We start from the raw sequence: 26,984 nt of genomic DNA on the forward strand, positions 1-26,984 counted from the left end.
TTCACTTTTAAGCAATTTATAAACAATTTTAATTTTTTCACACTTGCGCTGGGATCACTGAATGGGTCTTTAGCATGCAAAGTAATACACTAGTTTATCCTTCATGAGCGACCCACAAATATGATGGTATCCAGCTTCTTTCAGTGTAATCTCTTTGGTGAAGCTAATGAGTTATATTTGTGGTTTACAAATTTGCAGTTCTTTTGGAAGAACACTTGGTTATTGTAAGAAGGTCCTATCTGCAATAGCTGCCCTGTAGACATTTTGACAATTTCTGCATTCTTTATTGTGTCAATGTGACACCTGGCAGCTATTGCAGATACCACCTTCTTGCACTAATCAACCCCTTGACTTGATGATGAAACACCACCTGTTCACAGGGTGACCTTCCTGGCACCATCTGATGGAGCTGCCAAGTAGAATGTTGCTTCACCAGCATATTGTTTCTGAAATGAACAAGCAATTAATTAAACAAATTTTATAAGAAATTTTTTTAAATGATTGTAATAAGATTTATTCTGATTGCAGTTAATTGCCACTGAATTTGAAGGAACTAGTAAACTACTGCATACATGATTATGTCAGCCCTAAAATAAGGACACAATATGATACCATCCTTCTTCTTCATGCTTCTACACAACTACCTCCTCACCAAACCCTGAACACACCCCATTCACTGACATACACCCACTGAGATAACAAACCCAGCAAGTAATGCCTTTTTCTCCAATAGTGTCATTATACATCCACCAAAGCCCCCACCTGTCATACAAGATTGAAAGACACCACTTAATCCACTCATCTACATACTTGAATGTCTAATTACTTGGGCACTGCATCTTTAATAGTGCAACCATATACCCTCCAGTCATGCCAGATCTATAGACACCACCATCCCATCCTCCCATTATATCCCCTAACATACATAGAGCCAGCAGTGGGGCAGAGTGTCCCCCCTGGCAAAAACTGAAAGAGAAACATGCCCATGTGGGATATATTATACTTAGAGCATTTTATCTAGAGAGACTGTACATGCAAAGGTCTTTGAGCTTCCAATAAAAGGACTTTATTGGGATAATTTGATGTTTTGGCCCATGATCAGGATGGCTTTGGTGGTTTACAGGCTCCTTGTCCCTTTTCCTTTCTTTTACTTTCCCTTCCCCATTTTCTCTTGCATTTTTTTGTCAGACCTCTGGACATGCACCCACCCAAACACCCATCCACATATCTTGATATGTTTAATTGCTTGAGGTGTAGAAAAAAACTGACCCCCCCCCCCCACCCCAATTTTGTCCTCTTTGGTTATAACTCAAGAACGGTGTTGCGTAGATACTTCTTCTGATTTGTTATTATCAGGAATACTTTGGTGTGGTTTTGACAAAATCTGAGCAATTTTGAAATTTGAACCCTGTATTATGAAATTTGACCCCTATTGACCCCATGGGACATTTTTAAAAAAATTTTTAACATAGCTTATCGTTTTCTACCCTTTGTTTATGAAAGAGACGTTGATTTGAAGTTGAATTCCAAAGTTGCAAGATAGCCCCTTTTTCCAATGCAACTACATACCTTGATATGTTTAACCCGGATGTTTAATTGCTTGAGGTACTCCATCCTTCTTAAGTAGTGTAACCGTGCACCCACCAAAGCCCCCACCAGTCATGCGAGATCCATACATCATCTACCTCACCGTGCACCCACCAACAGAGTCTTAGCCAGAATTCAGAAACCACCCGTCCAAGCAGATACCAAAATTTGACCCTCAAATATAAAACAACTTGTCTATACCCATGGAAGGGTCACTGGAGTCAAATATGTCCCGATTTCATTTTTGGCCTTTACATGTCACTCTGAATTAGTCTCAAGTTCATATAACCTTAAAATCATCTGTTGTAGAGCTATCACATCTGTAAAATCCATTAAATCCACCTGTCTAAAATTAGATTAGGCCGTCTTAAAGACGTGTGGACGCATGGCTGGCTAAGACCTTGCCCACCAAAGCCCCCACCAGTCATGCGAGATCCATACATCATCTACCTCACCAACCCACCCATCCCATCCCTTCACACACCTAACCCACCCATCCCATCCCTTCACACACCTAACCACCTACCCATCCACATACCTTGATATGTTTAATTGCTTGAGGTACTGCATCCTTCTTGAGCAGTGTAACCGTACACCCACCAAAGCCCCCACCAGTCATGCGAGATCCATACATCATCTACCTCACCAACCCACCCATCCCATCCCTTCACACACCCAACCACCCACATATCCACATACCTTGATATATGTTTAATTGCTTGTGGTACTGCATCCTTCTTGAGTAGTGTAACCGTACACCCACCAAAGCCCCCACCAGTCATGCGAGATCCATACACACCATCAACCTCACCAACCCACCCCTCCCATCCCTTCACACACCTAACCACCTACCCATCCACATACCTTGATATGTTTAATTGCTTGTGGTACTGCATCCTTCTTGAGTAGTGTGACCGTACATCCACCAAAGCCCCCACCAGTCATGCGAGATCCATACATCATCTACCTCACCAACCCACCCATCCCATCCCTTCACACACCTAACCACCTACCCATCCACATACCTTGATATGCTTAATTGCTTGAGGTACTACATCCTTCTTGAGTAGTGTGACCGTACATCCACCAAAGCCCCCACCAGTCATGCGAGATCCATACACACCATCAACCTCCATAGCAGCTGCCACTAGTTGGTCTAACTCTGGACAGCTTACTTCATAATCATCCCTGTATGACACAAACAATGTGAATGTTACATGTACAATACGCAGAGAAATGTATGACACATTAATTTAACCATACCTTTACCACAAAACCCCACTTTACCAGTACTACCTCATTAGCCCATGTCAGCTGTGGACTGCACTCATGCCAAACTCCATGGTTGGTGTGACGGTTAAACTTTGTGTCCTATATGAGAAGTAAGGCTCCCGCTAGCCTTCAAAAACTCTGCGTCCGATCGGACGCACAACTGCAAAACCTGGTCGGGAAATGTGCGTCCCACAAATTCTTGTGTGTCCGTACATGTATGTTAATGTGTTGGGCAACAGGGAATACAATTTTACAAAGCCCCTGATTGCCGGTATTGCATCGCATTACATCGCAGTTTGATGCAAATATTTGACTATTTCCTTTCAGATTTCTGATGAGATTTTAAAGATTTATGTAAATATTAATGTCAATAACAAATTACGTGAATGCAAACTTGCTGACAATGTATGATGTACGATGATGAAGTTGGTAAGCTTATAATCACTCAATTTTGGGCTGAATCAACTTGCGTCCGACTGGACGCAACGGGTTGATGAAATTTGTTGAACATTGCGTCCAGCAATACAAAAATGTGTCTGGACGCAAGAATTCACGTACAGCGGGAGCCTTGATGAGAAGTTAGGGGTATAGTTTTATTGGTGATGATACAGGGCCGTCTTTGATTTCTTTATTCTTTTCTTTCCACATAATATGCTATGATTGAAAGCCCTTTCATTTTTGGGTCACATTCGTGATCTATAAACTCAAATTTAGTTGGATTAACAATTCTTGGTTTTGTTGTTTTTGCTACCAGATTTTAGAATCACACCAAAACATGATATTGATTTGCAGCAAGAAACCATGATGACAGCTAGTACCCTGATTACTCCCTCCCATTTTCCTCAGTGAGGATGTTGATTTCTTATCAGCACAGAACCAATATTTCACAGAAAGGGGCAATTATAATAATGATTACCCAATCAAAAGCCTCATCCATCCCCTTTACTCTTCATAATTTGAGATTTTGTCAACAAAAGTGCTAATATTTTTAAGGTTGTAGTCAACTTCAAAGGAGGGTCAATATATTTGACAAAAATGGAGAAGAAAGGCCTTAAGGGGGTACTACACCCCTCGATAAATTTGTGCCCATTTTTGCATTTTTCTCAAAAACTAATAACACAGCGGTAACAAAAGTTATCACTGTGTTATTAGTATATTATAGGGCAAGGAATCCAGTTACTACACTGGGATTTCAGTAACCCAAGACAAGCAGTTCGTTATTTATGATAAGAAATAAGGTACCGCTAGGATGTACCTCATTTCCTATCATATATACTGAACCGCTTGTCTTGAGTTACTGAAATTTCAGTGTAGTAATTGGATTCCTTGCCCATATACTTTTGTAACTTTTGTAACCAGCGTTTTATTATTTTTTGAGAAAAATGCAAAAATAGTCACAAATTTACCACAGGGGTGTAGTACCCCCTTAAACATCTCAAATATCTAAATGGCAGATAAATCCCACACAGGGGGCAACTACTCCCCCCTTGTCTATGCCACTAACCCAGTCCATGATAGATTTGCAGTAGTATACCCACCTGAGAGAGTTGTGACTTTCCACCATCAGTTGTCCACATTTGACATAGTCTCCTTTCTCCAATGCACCTGCTGCTTCTGTAGTACGTTGAATCTCACCGATGACATGACGGGCTCGACGGTACATCTCTGGCTCTATTACACCTTCATGTGCTGTGAAAAAAAGTTACATAGATTTGAATCAGAAATTATTCTTTTATATTCAAATGTACTCATCATTTTAGTTGGTACTATTTCAAACATCTATCAAAGGGGTTTGTACAGGGCAATAGCAGGAACGTATACCACTACACTTTTATTAGTGGTTTCAAGTTTGTACATAGTCATGATATCGGTTTCAATAGCAACCTTGATGTGATATCCATGCGCATATTTTGGGGGGCTTTAGCGCTAGCCCCCGGGTCAAAAAAAACAGGGGCGGCCAAAACGAAGGGCGGCGGAAGAAGAAAGGCGGCAAGCGATGGGGCGGCGGAAGAAGAAGGGCGGCAAAAGAATTAGTAAAGAAAAAAATGTTGATAAGTATAAAAAAAATTGTACTATACATCAAAATGTGTTGCTTTTTAGGGCGCTAGCACTTATAATCCTTTTTTTTTCTCTTCACTTTTTCAAACCACCGAAAAAAAAACTGGGTCAACCTTTTCGGGCTGTTGAGGAAGGGGCGGCAAAATTGAATTTCCTACCGCCCCCCGGGGTAGGAGCGGCCACGGTACGTCACTGATATCTTACCAGTTACCTTTATTGGGGGTGGGGAGGGGTGGTGCATTACAATAATTAATACTGCTTGGAGTTCATGCCCACATAGTCAGGAGTGAGGGTCCTCGAGTAGGCTATGTTTACAACAGAGATGCCAACACCAACATCCAGAAAATAGGGAGGATTCAAATAAAAAATAGGGAGGTTTTCAAAATTACATGCAACTTCAATGGCACATAACTTGTCAGAAATAGGGAGGTTGCCAAATTTGGGTGTCAAAATGGACAAAAATGTTTCCAAAAATAGGGAGCTTCCGTCTAAAATAGGGAGGGTTGGCATTTCTGTTATAATCATGTTAAACCACCAACATGTATGAAATATGTAATGTATTATGTAATGAAACACAGGGAATAACATGCCTTCTAATTTAAATACAAACCATTGTACTTCATTTACCTTTAAGGTGTTCTAAGGTCACATCCCTTAGGCTCTTCCTTCCCATCAATGCTGCAGCCTCATGACACTGTCGTCTACGTGTCGGATACTCACTGCCAGTCAACTCATGGCGTACATTAGAATTCACTACTAACACTACTGTATCCGGGTCAGATAAGGGTACCAGACGAGCCTCCATTGACCTGAAAAACAATTATCCCCATCACAGACTATTAGTATTATAGTAATGTAATGTTTTGTGTCTTAAGTAGTAGTTGAGCCTATGACTATTGAAAACCAAAAGTCGACTTTTGCTACATACGAGGGGGTATCAGAAAGTTTTAGAAATCGCCCAGAATTGATAGAGCTATATCAATGAAATTTTGTCAGTGCAATCACTGGTCCTTATGTACACTATGATGCAAAAATGGTCTCATAAGAATGTTTACTTGTTTTTACAGGCACTAGATGGAGAAAATTGAGGCATGTAGCATGATTAAGTTCCATTTTAATGGTTACAGTGCCCATAAATCTGTGATGAAATAAAAATTCATTTTCCAAAAAGCAACAGTGACAATATCACAATCACCACCGAAGATAACTTTAATTTCATCATCGATTTTCTAGGCACTGCAACCCTTCAAATGCAGGATCTTAATAACGCGGCTTGTCTCAATTTTCTCAATCTTGCAGTTTATGCACAGTAACTGGGGCAGCAGGTTATTAGCATCTAGCGTTGCCTGTAAAAAAAGTAAACATACTTATGAGACCATTTTTGCATCATAGTGTACATAAGGACCAGTGATTGCACTGTCAAAATTTCATTGATATAGCTCTTTCACTTCTGGGCGATTTCTAAAACTTTTTGATACCCCCTCGTATATGCCGATCAGGTTTTAAATTCTCCTAACAAGTCGACTCAAGCTATTAACTCAGTGCCGTTTTATTATGATCATTGTTGTCATCATCAATTTAATAAGATATTTTACGGACAATATAACACTTGAAAAACAAGGAAAAACTTTATTGAAATTAAACAAATTGTATTTTGTTGGCAATCAAACTAGTGCCGTTCTGTGCTTTCACCTGATTTTCTGTCAAATTTTAACCACAGATAAAGGCAACTAAATTCATGACTATAGAGGCCGTCAGCCTTTTCCGGGGGATCCGCCATCTTGTGGGTACTGCCATTCTGTATGTCATGCATTAGACATTACGCCCCTGATTACGTGGAAGTCGCAGCGCGTGACACACCTCTTTAGTCAAGCGTCAACGCGGTGATCAATTAGCAACAAGGCACTCCATACCCATGAACAAGATGGTGGCGTTGACGTCACAATGACTACCTCTATTTGCTGTTGACTAGGAAAAAAGTGATACATGTAGTCGCCCAACACTCTAGTAATGCACAGAGTCTAAAGATTTAAATTGTGCCAAATACTAATACTGCATTTCCTCTTTAAATATGCTTTTACTTTTCACTCCTCCCATTCTTTCTTCCCTACTTTAACTAACCAAGTTACTACACCACAATTTCTTACCGGCAATCAATAAGTAAAGCATGTCCTTCCTTCCCCATAAATGAGATGAACTGGTCCATAATACCACATGGCATTTTGGGAAATTCATGCTCGGCTTTCTGACATGCCAGTGCCTTCTCTTTCAAGTCAATATTCTGTTGCGATGGGTCAAGTTGATCTAGGAATGTGTAGGTTGCCACCTCTAAGGAAGCTGAACTTGAGACGCCACCACCAAGAGGTACGGAAGACAGGATCACAGCGTCGAAAGAACTGACTTGACCTGCAAGAAGAAAAAATGATATATGATCCTTAATGTCAAGAGATTCCGAAGAACTCCAAACAGTCAAAGTCTCACCACCCGATAATGAAGGCCAATCGTTCCATGAAATGTGACAGGCAAAACTGCTACGCTCGTACTGCATATTTTTACGGCCTTTTGCGTAAACGCGAAGACACACAACGCTCGTGTGCATTGTTAGACATGGCACGATCAAACAATCAGCCCTCATGAATATGCGAGAATTCACGGCATACAAATATGCAAAGGGACTTGACTGTTGAAAAATAGTTTGCATAGTCTATGGAATAAATACTTGCCACTAATCTGTGTGTTGACTGTTGACACTACCATGACATTTCTCCAGTAATGACAATTTGGTACAAAACACTTAAATTTGGACAACAATTTTGTTTCCAATTAAAAATTAAATTGTTGCTGTGATAAAGTAGTATTCTAAAGTACTTAGTATTTTGTGATCCTAGCATCCTCTTTTTATGGCATTCTTCAGTGGATATCTATCTTATTCCCAAAATTTCAATTAATTCTGATTTTGCATTTCGTCACCCTCATAACAAAATTGCCAAAGTCATTATTACATGTTTCTCATTTGTAATTTTGATTTTCTGGGTAATAAACCCATAATTAGTCAAATTTCCAGCCGCATTCTTCATTAACTTGGGGATAACCGGAATACATCTCTTTTGATGTATTCCACAAGTTAATGAAGAATGCGGCTGGAAATTTGATTAATTATGGGTTTATTACTCAGAAAATCAAAATTGCAAATGAGAAACATGTAATAATGACTTTGGCAATTTTGTTATGAGGGTGATGATTTGCGATTTTTGCATGATTATGTGTATTACACTACTCTATAGGCCAGTGTTGTAATTTGTTTGTTTGCTAAACGAATTAATATGATTTTTTTGTACATAAACATTATAAAAGTGGGGGGATGAGGCTGTAGATCAGGAAATGCCCTTTAAACGATTGAATTTCAAAAGATTGCTTGCTACAAAATAAACAGTGTTTACAATGCTCCAAGTAACTTGAATTTCACACTCAAAAATGATATCTTACCCTTCCCAGAATCCTTTGTAACATGATACATCACCTCATTTCATTAAATGACACTCTATATTACTTTTGTACAGGGTCCCTTTGTTTTCAATTTGCGATATACTGGCTAAACATGGGTCAATAGTCAAGAAATAAATACATTTTGCAAGATCTTGATGTTTCTCTGTACATTGAGGTACATTTTGTCACTATCGACCCATGCTGCACTAGATAGTAAGTCAGTACAGAAAACTGAAATGGAAGAAATGCATTATGGGAAGTGTTAGATATCTTCTTTGCTTCACACTGCCACCATGTTTGACTAACCTCAGGGGGGCCGGCCAAGATTAACTGAATTTTGACGTCATCATTGGTTTAACACGTAAACATGAAAATGTCTCAAATAATTCCAAAAGTGTATGTATGTTATCAAGCAATATTTTATCAGTCTAAATCCATTGAGGTTCGACAGTGAACCTCATTGTAAGTACTGTTTTTTTATTTTTTTCCGTGAGTGGCAACGACATGTTATTATTATATACTAAAAAAATTCGCTTGTGTGTACCAATGGACATGTGGTATAGTGGTCAGCAGATTAGCCTGCCACCCAGGCGGTCCGCGTTTGAACCCCAGCGAAGTCAATTTTTCTTCACATCCAATTTGAATCCAGAATTATTTATTTTCATGCTAAAATGTATACATTGCACTGGGAAGTATATTTTGTGCACTTTTTTTCTGTAACGGAGCCAATACAGTTAAAAACACACCTCGACTCGGGGAAAATAATTGCGTCCAACGTCCAGGCAGTGTTGCCGTCATATTGTCTGTTTTGCTTATGATATTGGCTGTTGCCGCATTAAATATTTTAATGTCGGCCACCATCGTTTGACTAACCTTTGAAGTGCTGCACCACTCCTTTGACATAATTAGCCCAGGCTGGCTCACCAGGTGTAAGAGGTTTTTCTGATGTTGGTACGGAAAATTCAACTTTCTTAGGTTCGTCAGCATTCTTTGCCGTTGTGACTACACGGCAGATACCGCTATCTGTTTTGCTGCCAACAAGGACTGTGACTTGAGGCAATGACTGCAAAATTTTGAAGGAAAAAAAAAAGAATATCATGAAATATTTTTGGAAATAGGTACCATGAATCAATTAATTAGTCATATGGCTAACAAGATAACTAACCAGTCAGTCATTTGGAGTCTGTCTATCAACCATTTGTTCATTTCACTGAATAATCAATCAATCAATCAATCAATCAATCAATCACTTAACCAAGACATACTGATGTATATATGCCAGTTCAATTTTCTGTTGCAAGTTGTAACCACAGAAATTCAACCAGTAAGTGATATTGTTCACAACATTGATTATGTCACATAGTATGAAAATACAATGTTTTCCTGCCAAAGTTTGAAGCACCACTCCAGACATAAATTCTACTGTATTCAAGAGTGAATATGACCAAGAAAAACACTGTTTACACATATGTGACACGATCAAGGGAAATGAGTCGGATGTCGCTAATATTGATTTTGAGATATTGGCAAAGAAAGTGTTAAAATTCTTTTGTTTTATATTGTTTTCAGCGATTGATCAAGGGACGTAACTTCACAAAGAAAAGTCATATCAACATGAGGTTTTCAGTTTTTGAAAGCTCTAAATGTCCTCTTTAGAAACAAATGTAAAACTCATTTTTGACCAGGGTCGACATGTGACTCATTCCCCTTGATCACGTCACATATGTGACCCGATCATGCAAAATTTAAATATGGACAATGTTGCTGAAGCTGTTTTTTAGTTATGAGCTGATTACCAAAATGCTCAAATCCTTATGTTCTTTATTGTTCAAAATTCAAATACCCATTACGTTTTCAACTATTGTACCTTCCTTTAGACACACTAGAGAGTTTGCGATTTCAAACATACGAGGGGGTATCCAAAAGTTTTTGACATCACCCAGAAGAAAGAGAGCTATATTGATGAAATTTTGTCAGTGTAATCACTGGTCCTTATGTATATTATGGTCCAAAGATGGTCTCCTACGTATGCATTTCTCATGCTGATTCCAAATATGGTCATGAAAATTTACAACTCTAAAAATGTTTTAATTAAAAAAATTGAAACTTTTTGTTTGCAATTGAAAATCTGAAAATTTAACTTCTCACAAACATTGTCCTCATTTTGCTCAATTGGGTCACATATGTGCCATGTTGACTCTACCTGTTGATATATGAAATGTAGACACAGGAACACAATGCAATATGTTAGACCTAGACCTTTAAACCAATAATGACAGACACTTCAATCCTATTCATGATTTTGTACTTTGCAATTAAAAACTTTATGAACTTGACAATGGACCAGTGACTTACTTTACCATTGAAACAAGTTTTCAAATCAATGCTCAAGTAATTATCAACAGTAGATCTTTTAACATTTTCAGCAAGGAAAAAGGTTACCTAAAGTTACTGAAACTTTGGCTTTAATTACCCCCCTACAATTTTGCACATCAAACCTGTGTTAAAAAATCTCATTTTGTTAACTGCACACTTCACTAATTATCTAAACAATAGGTACCTGGGAGTAGGTATCAAAGTTCAACTAAAAAAGAATCATACTAAATTGACAATTTGCAATCTTGTGGTGCACTCCTCTCTCTTCAATCAAAATTACAATTATCACCTACCTAGCAACCTCATTTCCCTGTGTTAATATGTCAAAACATCACCAAACTATTTAATTTTGAGTGAACTGTTTAATTGAGTCACTTAATTGGCACCTAATATGCGTAACATGATTTTTTTAGCGGTATTAATTTTTGTGAATTTTGCCGTTCTTTGCAGTAGTGTGGTTGGCTATATAATTTTTATTCATCAAGTGGCTTCAAAAAGCTATAAGGTACATAAAAGTGAACCCTGTGGGTCAAGAATATTTTTGCCTGATTAAATTCTGCGATAAATATTTAGCGGAAATATATTTTTCCATAAAACCTTATTTTTACAACCATGCTACATGTACATTGGTTTGCAACAAAAAAGTTAATTTTGAGTCCTTTAACATTACTACAAAAACTATTTGTGAAAATAAAATAACCTCAAAAAATGTCCCAATATATAATAATTTTCCAGTTGCAATGAGATTTGGAAAAGAAAAAAATCTTGATAAAACCAACCACTCACTCAGCTTTACCAGCTTTTACCTATAAGGGGAAAATGAAAAACTGACCTGCTAATTCTTGAAATTTCCTCAAAAAAAGTTAATCCTCTAATAATGCATACTACTCCAAGTCCAAACAACAAAAATGTATGTAAGAAATAAGCATGCCTTTCTTACAAATTTCTAACATACAATAGTTCTGGCTTGTACTCACTAGCATCCACAACATGCTCATCTAATCAGGGCACAGTTCATTAACCCAAATATATTTCTACATGCATTTGAACCTTTGAAAATGTGGGTACAAAAACTCATACTCTGCAACTTGAGGTCAAATTTAGCACTATGATTGTTTAATTGAGGTTATTGTACTATGCCATTGGGATGAGGTCATTGTGGTCCATAATGACATATGTTTATATATCGTGACAGGAACAGCAATATCTTAGTTTGCTGCAATTCTCGTCTGCACCAGTTTTGCTTCAAATGTAAATAGTACTAATATGAATGATATTAAAAGTAAACACAAAATAGGCTATTCCATCTAAAATCCATACTCTCCCGTGGAAGATTTTGGAAATATCTTCAACTAAAATCTTCCACAGGGGGAGTATGAATTTTAAATGGAATTAACACATTAGCAACTCCATTTGTAACTCACCCTCCCTCAGTGGAAGATTCAGGTTGAATCCTCTCAGTGGGTGTATGAAATTCAAACGGAACTCCCTAATGTGGTCATTCCATTTGAAATTCATGTTCCCTGAGATATTTCCAAAATCTTCCACAGGGTGGTGTGGATTTTAAAATCGAATAGCCCAATTTTCTGCACAAGTTTTGCTTCAAATGTAAATAGTAATAATATGAATGATAAGTAAACACCAAATACTTGATTTGGGGTAAGAATGGATGAGGTTTTTCAAATTGAATACGAGAGAAAACTTGACCTCTGCCCAGGCACGATCCTACCTAAAGCTAATCCAACCTACAGGGGACCCAATTTCACTATTTTGCCATAAAGATAGGAGCAACTTAACATTTGGAACCATCCAATCGGACATAATGCGTAATCTTGCTGGTTGCATGGGTTTGCTGCCTGAAGTTGATTTCAGGAGAAATGCGCATAACCTGTCAGGACTACTGAAAGTCACTACCTCTCTGTGTATTTTTTAATTAAAAGAAAAGTGTCAGGTGTCTACTTCAAGCTAGTATCACAGATACATGTTTGCATCTGTAATTTATGGTACCAGAAGGACCACCAGTCATCGCTGATCTGTTTTGGTTTGTGTTGGATTTTAAGGCGATATTTGTCATCGCTATCGAAAACCGTTTTGGTGTGAATTGTCTGCAAACTTTCTCTGGGTGTATGACGTATCTACACATAGAATGGGTAAGTAAATTTAGTATGTTTATTAAATGGCAAAATGCTTCTTTGCAAATTCAAGCTTACTGTGATATGCTTTTTAACACAAAAGACAAGAGAGACTTTTAAAACAATCGAACTGCCAACACAACAGATTTTAATCTTAAGGTTAGGATTAGGTTTTAGGGTTAGGATTAAGATAAGTATAGGGTCAGGATTATGGTTTAGATTAGGATTATGGAAGATTTTAATCTTAAGGTTAGGATTAGGATTTAGGATTAAGATAGTAATAGGGTCAGGATTAGGGATCAAATTAGGATTTTGGTTAGGGTAAGTGACCACTAATCACTATGGCTGTTCCCAAAATTAATTAATTGAATGAAATTGTATCGAGAATGCGCAAAAACCAAGTGGCCTTACCCCTTTAAATTTGCTTCAAGGTGTTTTCATTAATCCAATTGGCAAATCACAATGTTTTCCTTTCATGAAAAGTACCATTATGTACTGAGCAGAAAGGTGACCCCATGAAAGCTTATTCAAGCTTCTTTATTCCACCATGTTTGGTACAATAAAAGTGAAAAATAACATACATGTACTATTACATGTCTGGCAAACCAAAGGGCAAAGCTAACAAAAAAAAGAGAGTTCTACCAAGTCTGAGCAGTATTTCCCGTAACTTTTTTAACAAATCTGTTATGCATTGAAAAAGTGCCCTATGCAGTTTGCCAGAGATATGGAGCACTGAAACCTTATATGCATTCTAGAAGATCCAATTAGGACAAATTTGGGTGCTTTTTGTGAAACACCAAAAAGTAGAGAAAGTCAGCATCCAAAAGTCTGTGTTGCACATCCCCGTACAAAATTGTTTGAAGACCCCCCCCCACCGAAGTGCACCTTAATTTTTGACTTATAGGGGCCTATACATATTATTTTAAATGAGCAAACCTGTGTTGAATGTATCCCAAGTTCTTTTTAATTAAGAAACCTCAATTCTCCCTCAACTTACAAACAATCTTCAATTAGTGACATACACCAATTGGCACCAGAAGTTGGTTCGGGGGAGGGTGGGTGTTTGGGAGGCAAAGGGAATTTCAGGGGGTCATCAAATACATTGTATCACTGACTTGTTTATTCAAAATAGGGGCATGGGGACCCCCCCCCCCCATTCAAGTAACCCCATTTGAAATTCACACTCCCTGTTTGGAAGATAAAGGTAATGCCTTCCATTAGGGGGTGTATAGATTTCAACTAGAATAGCCCAATCAGCCAGAGTAGATGCTGAAAATTTAAATTGATTTTGAGTAACAAGCTTGACAGTTGCTTGAACTGTTGGTTACATTTTTCCAGTTCAGTGCAGTTTCACAATTATAAAACATCATGCCAGTGAGTATATGTCTATACTATATTCCCATGATGGGGGGGGGATCCCTGTGATTTTCTCTATACTGATTACTGGGTACGTGTTATATACTAAGGGCGTGTTCACATTACACAATGTGGGTTCGTACCTAGGTAGTGAAGTGGTGTCGATCCACATCGAATCCAAAAAATGTATGGTAAATGTATGATGTATCATGGTTTACCTTAGGGTGTGCTACAGACCTTGTACCTATTTACCACACACTCACAGAAACCAAAGTGGTTATATATACTCGCCGCCTTGTGGCTTTATGTCATGCCTGTGACGCTCCACTTGCTCACTCGTAGCTTCAACCCCCCCACCCCCACCCCGATTGCGAGAAGTCTAGGTATACACATGGGTCTTCTTTAATCTATTGTGGCACCAGTCAAATTTTGTTTGACAAGCAATTAGGTTTATCTTTAATTTTTTTTGGTGGGGTGGGAGCAAAATGGGGTAGTGCAATTAGCCCATTAGTTAATTAATTATAGTTCCTGAGATTATTTTCATGTTGTGAAATAAATGAAGTCATAAGAATTCAACCACTTCTGATGGTTATCACAAAAAACTGATTTCAGCGAAAACAAATAATTTTGCTTGATCATGTTACAGGGGATGTATCTGTGTGGTTACCAGTAACGATTGGTGTTATTGTGATGGTTGTGACACTGGGTGGATGTATTCTCTATTTGGTAACAGGAACTATGCAGAAAAGCAAATCATCCGAGTTACCATCAGGTAAGAAATATAGCAGGTCTGATCCTGCATGGGTGGTGGCGCAGTGTTACGGACTCTGCCTTACAATTGGTGGATTGCGAGCACCGATTGCGAGTTTGAGCCCTGGCTGTGCCATCATGTTATGCACTTGGGCAAGTCGCTTTACCTTACTTGCTTCTCTCTACTCAGGGGTGAAATGGGGAGCTGTTATGAATTTGTCCATTGAGCGCCGCCCAAAGGTTTTAAAATGTTTTCATGACCTTTATCAAACCCAACATTTAATATTGTTATTAAAACATTTTTACCAAAACCAACACTCAAAATGGAACCGGTTAAAACGTTTTTAAAAAAACATTTTTGTTTGCTGGTAAATTATGCATGTCGAATGCATAAATTCATATAGTGATCTATGTGATCAGGATTTAAATGAATACTCTGTATTTGTACTACATGAATAGACTAGACACAAATGTACATTGAAAGGTCATTTCTGATCAAATACACTTTTAATGTCAACTTTTAAATTTCAGCGAATGAAGATAATGCTACATTAAATGTTTACTAACAAGTTATTATATATCTTTTATCTTTCTTATCAAAGGAGTTCAAGGCAGTTACAAGGAAAACAAAGGCCTAGATCTGGAAGAACCACCGGAAGAACCTTCACCATCACCATAAACCACAACTGATATTACGTTCAAGGCAAAATTGAATTTTCCTACAATCTGGAATTGCTGTGTGTAGATGTCTTGTAAATAGTGGAAATACAATGACAATGGCATGTTTCATGGAATGTCAAAGTACATTTTTACTGACGCAGCATATTCTCCCGAATTAACATTCTGGGAGTGGGCACTAGTACTTGTAGGACATAGTGTACACAAATACATGGGTGACTAAATTTAAACCATTTATAAAAAAAACCAGGCCAGTATACTATAGCCAGGATTTATTTTTGTGGAAGATGCCGATTTCCAAAATTTTGATTTTTTCCCCCAAAATGCTGCTTACATAAATCATGTAAAAATTGACTTCCATGGCTATTTTGAACAGTTTAACTTCAACATGAACATTTGGTCCTAGATGTTTTTTTTTCTAATTTGGATCTTCTTGGGAACATGTTTTTTTTTTTTTTAAATGGGGAGGGGGGGGGGGTCACCACCCTCTCCTGAACTGCTGGCTATATATGGACCTGTCAAAAACATAGTGAAAGCTTTTGATAAATATAATATTCTATTAAAGAGAATATAGTAGGGCTCAAAATTAAAGGGCCAAAGAGAAATTTTCCCAAATATTTCAAAAATAGCTCCTGTGTGTACTTTTTGGCATTGTAAATGGGCAATTCCAAGCAACATCATTCCGCAACGCGACTTTTGCACATGATTTCTTTTTAATGCAGCAGCGAATTAGGAAGGTGAATAGTATAATGCTATCTATTTTGGGTAAGTGAAAGATTAAGGTGGAAGAAACTTTTCCAAACGCATATGCAAACATCGCGTTGCGGAATGATGCTTGGAATTGCCCAAATATTTGTCACAGGGGCTATTTTCATAGATTCAAAATAGTCTTTTGTAAGATGCTAAAACAAGTAGCGCTGGAATGTGATCAGGGGTAGCGCTAAGTTGCTTTTTAGGGTCCCAGACCCACCAAAATAGAGTTCGGACCCCCTGTTTTTAAATTTTCTGCAAGTTCAGGGGTCCCTGCAGACCCCCCCCCAGTTTTTTAATCTAGCGCTATTGCAGACATACTATTTATGCTGCATTTGTGCAACTCGGCCTCACCAAATTCTACTCCGGACCCCCTACCTTTTATTTTTCTGCAAGTTCGGGGGTCCCTGCGGACACTGGAGTGTTTAGTTCTAGCGCTACCCCTGAATGTGATATGGTTTTTGATGTGATGAAATCATGTTTCTAATCTTGCTTTGTAATTGCACACTAAGTATACACTAAGCACAAACCGGTACATGTATATTTTTGTAAATTTTCTTGGATTTTTAAAGTTTGTCTCAAGTTCCAAGTTATAAGAAAATGCTGAAGCTCAAAATAATCAATAAATTCAATAAATTTGTGGAAAATGTTGAGTTAATTTGTTGACAAAGAAAAGGTGGGGAAATAAAAATCTGACCCTATACAATAAATAAATTCATAAGCTCCCATTTAGTGGAACCGTTTTTATTTTGTTTTGTTTTTATAAATTTTGACCAACTTTAAAAATCATAAAAGAGCCTGATTTTCACCCAAATTTCAAATATTTTTGGTGAAGTTGGTCAAAATTCATACAAATAAATCACTGACTTTTCCAAACTAAATGACATAAATTTTATTTTATTTGCACTTTTGCACAGGGGCAGGTAGCGGTAGGTTATAATTACCATGAACTAAAAGATCTAGCTAAATACATGTATGCTTAAGGGGTGGGGTATGAACGTTTGGACAGTATTTATTGTGGGACATTAGAGCACATCAGACATATTGAATTGCATTCTGAATACGAAGAATGTCCTTCTGATATCAAATAATTTTGATTTTTTTGAAATTCGCAATGTAATACAGTCCAGCGTTGGAAATAGCTGGTATAGCGTAGCGAAATGCTACACAATTTTATCAATTTGCTACACAATTTTGGAGTTAAGTAGCATTTTTATGTATTTAAGACTTACACACTCAATGTGAATGTACCAAGAGAAAAGTAATGAAAGCAAATTTTGCTACGCATAAAAAAATGCTTAATTCCAACACTGAATACACATTTTATGGCAAATGATTAAAAATTGATATTTTTGATATAGTACTCGAAGTAAACTTTATAAATCTGATGATTTATACTTAAAGTGTATGTAGGTGGGATGAAATTGAAAATTTTGACCTTTCGTGTTGAAGATATGGATTTTTTTGCCGAAAACACCAAAAAAAATTAGGTATTTGTATAAGAATATGTCATTAGATTTATAAAATTTACTTTGAGGACTGTTATATATCAAAAATGTGAAAAATATCAAATTTTAATAATTTGTCATAAAATTTGTATTATATTGTGAATTTCAAAAATGAAAAATATTTGATATCAGAAAGACATTAAATGCGTATTCAGAACGCATAATTCGATATGTCTGATGTGCTCTCATGTCCCACAAAAATACTGTCGAAACGCTCAAAAGCGCTCATTCCAGATCCCTTAAAGATGATCATCATTTTTCCTGGAGTAGAGAACAATGTAGGAATGTACCACACCGGTGCTGTGCATGTGACATTTTATGTATATGACATTTAAGGGTGAAAATAAGATGTTCCCTACCAGGACTCAGTCTTGAAAAAAGGAAGTCCTGATTAAGCTGAATTAAGTCGGGACCAGGACTCACTTTATTCTGTTAATTAAACAGGACTCACTTTTATTGTTTTAACAGTCAGAATTTAAGCCAATTTGGTCTAATCCAACAGAACAGTTCAATAGTCTACTTTCATGACTTTTAACAACAATATAGATTTATCAAATTCTGACCTCACATTGCAGAGAAACCCCATTACATTTTGATTCACCATTTCCCAATTCTGGTATCTTAAAACATTATATGGTTTTATGGGCTATGGTTCTGGACAAAAGTGTAGCATGGTGTTGTGATTTTTAATCTCAATGGGTATGTAACCCAGGGCCTAAAAGAAGGCCTGTAGCCTGCTTATTTTCACCGTTGATGCATTGTACATGTATGTGTTCTTGCATATTACATGTACGTCGTTGGGCAGGAAAAACCGCCTATGTGCTTTTGGCCCCTGAACATGTTTAAAACAAAACTGCCAACATGTTACATGGGTAGTTTTGCTTTAAACACGCTCAGGGGTCCATTGACACATCTAGGAGGTTTTTCCTACCCAACGATGAATTTAGTTCATTGAACACTGGCAAAACTTGCAGTGCAGAGCAGTGTTGAAATAAGCACTAATCCTCTTGTCCAAAAATCACTGGGGACAACCATATTGAGCTATGTACTTATCCTCTGGACAGCCACTAGATTTTGGGGACAAGTTACCAAAATGTTTTGAGGACAAGCAGAATTCATTCTTTAGCTGTCCTCGGGACAACCTCCATATTTTCCTTATTTCGGACACTGGTGCAGAGCCAGACAACACTACTACAGGTGTATGAGATACATACAAATGATATCCTCATCTATGATAGAAATAAAACTTTGAAATTCTTACACTGAAATGTGACACAGAGAATGACATTCAATGGTCAAAACTGAAAAGACCTGCCTAAAGTATTATTATTTTCCATCAACAGATGAACTGTGGGACCAATATCTACATGAACTTTTCAATTGAATCCTGCTGTGTATGAGCTTTGTTGCAAAACCCCTTACAGCTACTTGAGAAATTTTGAGAACACATCAATAAATCATCAAAATAAATCACTGATATGAGTGGGATGCTCATTCTACCCAAGCATCCCGCCAAGAACTGCTTTTGTTGCAAACCCATATATATATATATCAGTACTTTTTTTGATGATTTTTTGATGTTTTCTCAAAATCGCTCAAGTGGATGTAAGGGGTTTTGCAACAAAGCTCTTCATATACATGTACTCCAAGGCCTGGTGATCACAGAGACAGTATGATGGTATGATAAAAAAACAACGTATGTGTCATTTTATTTATTTATTTAAAAAAAAACCCAAACAAGGATCTCCCTGAGGTATGAATGTACACATACGGATAACACCAGCAACCTTTGATAAAAACATTAAAACATATGTTATTTTACTACAAAAGGATCCCAAGGCCTGATGTCGGATGAACACAGAGACAGTTAACCTCAAGTATGGTTTGATCAAAACAATGTATCCATGTGTCTGCTCCACCAATAATGCCCACAACAAACAGTTTTTCCAATACTTACTGTAACATACTGATTGTCCTGTCGAGTACCGGTACCTGAAAGTTATCAGTAGTTGTAATATACAGAAATGTAATAAAAAGTTTTCTATAAATTACTATTTTTTTAATCAATAAAATGTTTTCAAATGTTTGTACAAATATCTGGTGTAGACTACATTTCATTGTAACATGATGACATTTGGCCAATCACAATGCAAATCCCCCACCTGTCACAAAACAGGGTTCGCAGGTTTTTGCCGCAGGTGGAAAAACTGCGGTTTTAACCGTGGTTTTAACCACTTGGCAAAAACAGTTTTTGCCAGTTTTTGCCGGCAAAAATGGCAAAAACTAAAAAAGTGATTTATAGTTCAATTTTTTCATCTCAAAACAAATTATTAAGTTACAAAAATAAGTTCCCGAGTGTAACAAGGCCAGATTTTGTAATTATAAGCAATATATTAAGAAATTAAAGGCATGCGTTTTCATTGCTCAAGTGCATTTAATCGAAATGTGGCATGTATCAAATTCAAAACTTTTTCATTTTAAGGACTAAAAAAAAAAAAAAATATGTTGAATGATTCGTTGAAAGATGTGTGTTACTGTTTATGAGCTTTCTGTGTCACTTTTTAATATTTGAGTGACTATGTGTGAGTTTTTGCCAGTTTTCCGGTTTAAACCGGGCAAAAACAGTTTTTGCCAGGTTTTTGCCACTTTGCCGGCAAAAACTGAACCCTGTCACAAAAACCGAATACGGGTACCGGTACATAAGACACGTCACATGATTAGCTGGTCAGGAGCCTGGTCTGGCAGTGTCTGCCTCTTATTTTTAAAAATATTTTCAACTGCAAAACAGCAGTTTTGCATTAGAACCCGGTAGGATTTTCAGCAGACCTCTGTTGCACTTTCTTGCAATGCTAATTGATATTTAAAAATATTCTGTTGATTTTTAGAGCAAAGGTTGCTTATTTTTTGATGCGTGCATATCGTGGGGATCAGCTGTGTTTACTTCCAAACTTCCATTGCTTTACCCGGGTCTCATAATAGGATATGAACAGACTTCTCATGCAAAATAAAGGCTACAATTAAAGACTTATTTTGACATTTGGTTGGTCGGCATGATGCCACTTGCGAATTGCAATGGATCACTTCATCACATTAGTTGTTTTTGCCGGGATTCGACCGTTCCATCTTGCACCCTCTGACACAAAGGGGGCACTAATTACCGTTGCAATGGCTGAATGGGGGATATTATAAAAAACATGCCATAAAAATAAATACAAGTATGTACCTCTTGGTGAAAAAATCAAAAGTTTGATTTCTCATCAGGGGAATAAACTCTGTAATTACAAACATGGGCGTCAATCGGCGGGGAGACAGGGGACACGTCCCCCTCCCCACACCTTTCAGCAAAATTACCCATTTTTTGTTCTTTTCAGCCACAATTTTGGCCGGATGGCCCCCCCCCTCCCACATTCAAGGCATTACCCAGAGGGGTGTCCAGGAATCATTTGTACGCCCTGTTTTCAATTTAGACACCCAAATTTTTCTGATTTTGTAGAATACATGTACATGTAAGGTATTTGTGACCATTTTGGACACCCTAAAGACACTCCTCCAGATGGCTAATGCCTTGCCCACATTTCAAGCCGGATTGGCACTAACGATTATCTAAAAGAAAAGGCAAATTGGTACTTTCTATGTGGAGAAAATTGGCTGGAACTGAAAGGCCCTGTAGGCAGGGGTCGAAATACAAAATAAAACTTACAATCATGCACAACTCTGATTTTTTCCTAAAAATTGGCTGATTTTCACAATATTTTACATGCACAGGCAAAATTCTACATGCACAGAGTCAAGCATCTATGTATGCATGTGGTATTTCAAACACTGCCTGTAGGGATTTTGTGAATGTGTCCCCTTTGTGGGACATGAGAAATTAGTAAGTGCAATATGGAACAACCCGACCGAGAGAATTACATTGACATTGTAAGTTATTACGGTAAGTCATTAATCAACTTATGTCATGATAATCTTTGTTTAATACTTTTTTCACATGTGCCATATCATGTTATATAATCATTCAAACAACATCATTTACTCCAGCGACCTCTGGTTCAAGGAAGACAGTCAGGAGAAAACCAGCAAAACAAAGTACCAGTACAATTATAATTTATTTTGGAAGCTTTTAAGCTTGAACCAATGCGTATGCATGCGCACGGCCACGGCATCAAACATGACATCCGGCACAGTACCTTGGGTAAAATAATAGGCGCTGGACAGTGAGTTACCAACCAGTGTCCAGTTGAGTATGTAACGATGTAGTTGTAGTACGTACGCTTAATTTGTAAAAGGAAACATGCAAAAATATTAATTATTGGAACCAGGGCTGTCAACTTTTTGGAATTGCTTGGCGTGAGACAGAGGCGTACCCGGATTTGCGGACTCCAATGTTCATTTTGTACCATGATTATTTGAGCCACGGTGCTCGAGAATGTGAAAAGCGGGGGTAGAAGCAACAAATTATTCATGACGATGCGTGAGATTTTACTCATTTCCCAGCTTTTTACGTGAGATTTACTACCTAGGCGTGAGTTTATACTACCTTGGCGTGAGACTGTGAGAAAGTGACCCAATGCGTGAGACTCACGGCCAATGCGTGGGAGTTGACAGCCCTGTAGTGTTGGAACAATCAGCGACATACTTTTGCTCATAACATTGCCACTGCCAGTTGAGTTGTTGCAACTTGCACTACAGACATGACTGACCCCTCATTTTTTAAGTTAAATTATTCTCTTTTCAATTTTATGAACAGGCCTATTAAAACAATGTTAAATCAGTTAGTAACTTCAAGTTTATAAATAAATATTTAATTTTAAGCTTACTAAATTAAAATTTTAGGGCCTCACCATTGGAAAGACGAACCCGTCATTGTTGTTGTTGTTGTTGGATATTCCTCCTTTCAGTAGGAGCACCTCCGAAGAGTAGATTTATGTTCAACAGGTACACTTATTCACAATCACAAAATAGTCACTAAAATAGTTCACTTGCCGAATACTTATATCACAGTTATCACTAGTTTGCACACACACACACACAAAAGTTAGTACGAGGGTCAGGTATACTGGCAGCAAAAAGTTCAGGCGGAGGATCTCTTTCGCGGTTCCTGGACGTAGTTGAAGAGCGAACCCCACTACACAGGCAGGTATCTCAGGCAGGTTGGCATCTGTAATCAATCAGACATACATTTATAAGATGAGTTAGGTTGAGAGGAGCAGACGAAGCAGGTTTAACTGTCATGTAGTGTACAGGCATCATAATCATGCATTATCAGAACAAATGTCAGGAGCGTGCTGGCTACAGCACTCGTAGAGTCATCAGGCATGAGTCTACAGTCAGGCCATCAGCAGGTGGGCAGGCAGTGTCACAAGTATAGCACTGGAATTAGGTATAATTATCCTGGGCAACATATCTCCAAATACAATTCTTAAAACAAATGTCATTAAAGCATGCAGGGATCACATTCATGCAGTAAGCGAATGTCAGTATTAAGCGTGCAGGCAGCAAATGTCATGCATTCAAAATAATATTAACGTAAGAAAACTGTGATGTGCCAGTAAATTCACATAATCAGTGCAGCGGCAGTGTTCGTTCAGCATAGTGTTATTTCCAAACATTATTTCCATACATACCATACCATAGTTCCATATATGGCACATGTCTTATTACATGGGCCAGCAAATGTCATTAGCGTGCAGGCATCAAACAATCAAAATGTCATGCAATTAGTTAATATAAACAGAAGAAAAACTGTGAGGTGGCAGCAAATTCACATAAAATCAGTATGCAGCAGTGTTCATTCATCAATGTGTCATTTCAAACATTATTTCCACACATACCAAACCATATTTCCATATATGGCACCTGTCTTATTAGCTGCTCCAGTGACTGTCATTAAGCGTGCAGGCACAGTAAATACTCAAAAGGTCATGCAATCAAAATAATATAAACAGAAGAAACTGTGATGCGGCAGTAAACTCACATAAAAAATAGGGTAACAGCAGTGTTCATCCAGCAAAGTATCATTTCCAAACATTATATACATACGTACCCTAGCTCCATACATGGCACCTGCCTTACTAAGCTAGTACTCCGGCAGTGTCAATCAGTTCAAGGAGCTAGTATGATGCCTTAATACATACACAGAGTTACCTTTATGTCGAATCTGCCTGTGTGGCATCATGTTATGCTGGCTTGAAGAACGCTGGATAACAATATAATAAAGTACAGTTAAAAAATCTAAAAAAGCACAAGCTCACCTGGCTTGTGCTAACACTTGAATACGGTGGTGGAAGCTTTATATTTATCCCTATCGGGCATGAGGGCCAGTAGGGCGTTCCACCGCCTGATGTGCATAAGGTGGCATGTTGTTGACACCCTCCTCTCAATGGTATTCCAGTCTTCCTTGGAGATTGCAGTAGATGTGATGAAGGGTGCTTGTTGTGGGTTTAACATGAGCATAGCCCGGGTGCTCTCAGACTTCCATGCAGTCGCGATCTCCTCTTCCAGTACAGTGTCCTTTGTGATCTCTGTCATGCTTGCCAGGAGGTTATTACGTAGATCATCGGAGACTCTGCACGATGCTAAGAAGTGGGCTCGATCTTCAGGCTTCTTATTACACACTTTGCACGTAGGGTCAACTGCATTTTGGTTGAATTGGGCCAGGTTACCTTGCAGCGTGTATGTGCCAGTAAGCAGTTTGGCAGCGTTTTGGCTCAGCGTGACCAGCTTCGTATTCGAGGGAAGACTGCCATACCGGATGAGGTTCACCGGAGTTACTTTCTCTGGGGCAGGTACTTCAGTGATGTTTTGCTTCCCATTTCTGCATAGCTTCTCAGCTTCCAGATTTCGAGGACAGCTTCTTTCACAGTCTCCTTCCATTGGATCTTAGTTGGGGTGCTTAGAAGAAGTTGACCAAGGGTAGGCAGATGATATAACTCAAGTAAGGCTGCCATTTCACAGACCCAAGAGTTGGTTCTCCCCAGAGCGTGCTGCCTGGTGATGATAGCGTGGGTATACGATTCTGCATCCTTGACTGCATTCCACAACAAGGCTAATTTGATCTTATGTATTCTGTAGCATATCGGCAGACATCCAAGCAGTATCAGAGCTCCTACGTTGGAGGTCCTGTCAGGAAGACCTTGCAGCATCTTGACCGCATGATGGTGGAAATTCTCAAGACTTCTTGTGTGTAGTTTTTCCTTCAGCCAGAGTTCGGTTCCATATGTTAACCTAGGTACGACATATAGGTTGTAAATACGAGCTCCCACTGTTGGATTCAGACCACCATTTCCATGCAAGTTGGTGCTGAGAAGGCTGTATAGACACTTCCGAGCTGAATTGATGTTGGTCTCCACACGTGTCTTATTCAGGCCAGAAGTGGTGCCATGGATGATGCCGAGATGGACTGCATCCTCCATCACCTGCAGGGGTGCGTCTTCGAAATTAGTTGTTGGATCTGATCACTGGCGCTCTTCCGGTGGTAATAGAGCAGAGCACTCTTGCTGGTGTTGATGGCGTATCTGTTGTGGTGTGTGTACTCTTCCACAATATCCAGTAGTTGTTGTGTGCCTTCTTCGTCTTTGCTTAATAGAACCACATCATCCGCAACTGTAGGGCATGATGCTGGAGTGGAGCCGACTCTCAGGCTGGCAGCTGACCTTTCCAGGGAGAGTAGCAGGTCATTGATAAAGATCTTGTACGCTAGGGGTGACCCTTTGCCCCCTTGCCTCACACCTTGCCTGATAGGGAAACCCTCAGAAGTTCTGCCTTCCCATCCCACGGTAGCAGTGTTGTTCTTGCTCCATTGATGCATAACAGTCCATATATCTTTGGGGATTCCTAGGAGTGCCATCTTCCTGAGTAGCCCATCTTGCCATACCACATCGAATGCCTTTTCTGCATCAAGAAGTGTCATGATGGTTGGAGTCCTGGGCAGGTTCCTTTGCACAGCTTCGTTGATAATCAGAGATGCTGACAAAATGGATACAGATGCTGTAAACCCAAACTGCAGTCTCGATTGCTGATGCTCGAAGAAGGTCTCAATTCTTTTGGTGATGATATCTTCAAAGACTTTACCCAGGGTAGATGTTATGGTAATACCTCTGTACTTACTGGGGTCGTCTTTGGAGCCTTTCTTCTTCCAAATTGGCTTAATACATCCTGTGAGAAATGCACAAGGGACATGTTGTTGCTGGATAATGTTGTTGAACAGCTTGGTGACATAAGGTAGCACGGCGTCCTTCGCGTAGATCAGATGTTCACCTGAGATGTCGTCTACGTCGGGTGCCTTTCCTTTCTTGAGAGCTGAGAGAGCAGAGTGGGTTTCTTTCATAGTGATGACAGTTGGTGTCTCATCCAGGATTGGTTTGGGAGAGTGTAGTAGTATTGCCACATCTGCCTCTACCTTCTTCCGATGCTCATCGTCAAATGAGGTAGCCACTTTGGGTTTAGCTAGGTCATTGAAATAGGAGGCAAAACCTGCACACACTTCGTCTGGACCTTCGTGCAGAACACCTTGGTATCTTAGTGATGGTGTGTTAATTTCACTACTTTTTCTTTGTTTGTTGACCAGCCGGTGAAAGAGCTTGGGATCAGCACAGTTGGTCGCCATCAGCTGTTCGTGCAGGTCAGCATTATAGTCGGTGTGTTCACCAATCAAATTCACCCTCCCGGGCCCACATGCTGCAACGTTAGGTTTGTAAGCAAATGTTTCTTCAAAAACAGTTTTCCCACGATTTACAAGCTGTTCAACACTTTCTACAACCGCCACGTCCATACTATGCAAAAGGCATGTTCTTCCTGCGTTAAAGAATTAAACCCGGAAGTGGCAGCACCAAGAACAAATGACGTCATATCCAAATATGGTCAACACAGAGTTTCGCGGGGTCTTTAACTTTGTTTACAAAATAGACCGTGTACTTTGTCACCGATGCCATGGTGTACGGCAGACTAGGCAGCCGCATAGCATTTTGTGTATCATTTTAAAAACAAAATAGCAAGATTTATATTTGTTTTTTCAATTTTATAAAGATTGAGG

General features: G+C 38.6%; 1 protein-coding gene and 1 long non-coding RNA gene across 2 annotated transcripts; one reads left to right on the forward strand and one right to left on the reverse strand.

The window, feature by feature from the left end:
• Positions 1-26,725, reverse strand: LOC140164915 (galactokinase-like). The gene is made up of 8 exons (XM_072188313.1): positions 26,579-26,725; positions 22,795-22,814; positions 9,277-9,466; positions 7,065-7,323; positions 5,545-5,726; positions 4,398-4,548; positions 2,613-2,775; positions 1-446 (listed from the first exon to the last, which is right to left on the reverse strand). Exons 1-8 carry the CDS (start codon positions 26,721-26,723, stop codon positions 375-377), a joined length of 1,182 nt encoding a protein of 393 aa, XP_072044414.1. The 5' UTR covers positions 26,724-26,725; the 3' UTR covers positions 1-374.
• On the forward strand, positions 12,618-16,144 carry LOC140164027 (uncharacterized). Its single transcript, XR_011860468.1, has 3 exons — positions 12,618-12,929; positions 14,914-15,039; positions 15,620-16,144. It is a non-coding gene; the product is annotated as an uncharacterized lncRNA (long non-coding RNA).
• Positions 26,726-26,984: the final 259 nt, after the last annotated feature.

Source organism: Amphiura filiformis, chromosome 11 (genome assembly GCF_039555335.1).
Source record: "Amphiura filiformis chromosome 11, Afil_fr2py, whole genome shotgun sequence".
NCBI lineage: Eukaryota > Metazoa > Echinodermata > Ophiuroidea > Amphilepidida > Amphiuridae > Amphiura > Amphiura filiformis.

Coding starts and splice junctions, on each gene's coding strand:
- LOC140164915 (XM_072188313.1), bottom strand. CDS start 26,723: ATGGACGTGGCGGTTGTAGAAAGTGTTGAACAGCTTGTAAATCGTGGG. Junction 5,727..7,064: donor GCTTTACTTATTGATTGCCG/GTAAGAAATTGT, acceptor ATTGTTTTTCAG/GTCAATGGAGGCTCGTCTGG. Junction 4,549..5,544: donor GACCTTAGAACACCTTAAAG/GTAAATGAAGTA, acceptor TTTTTTTCACAG/CACATGAAGGTGTAATAGAG.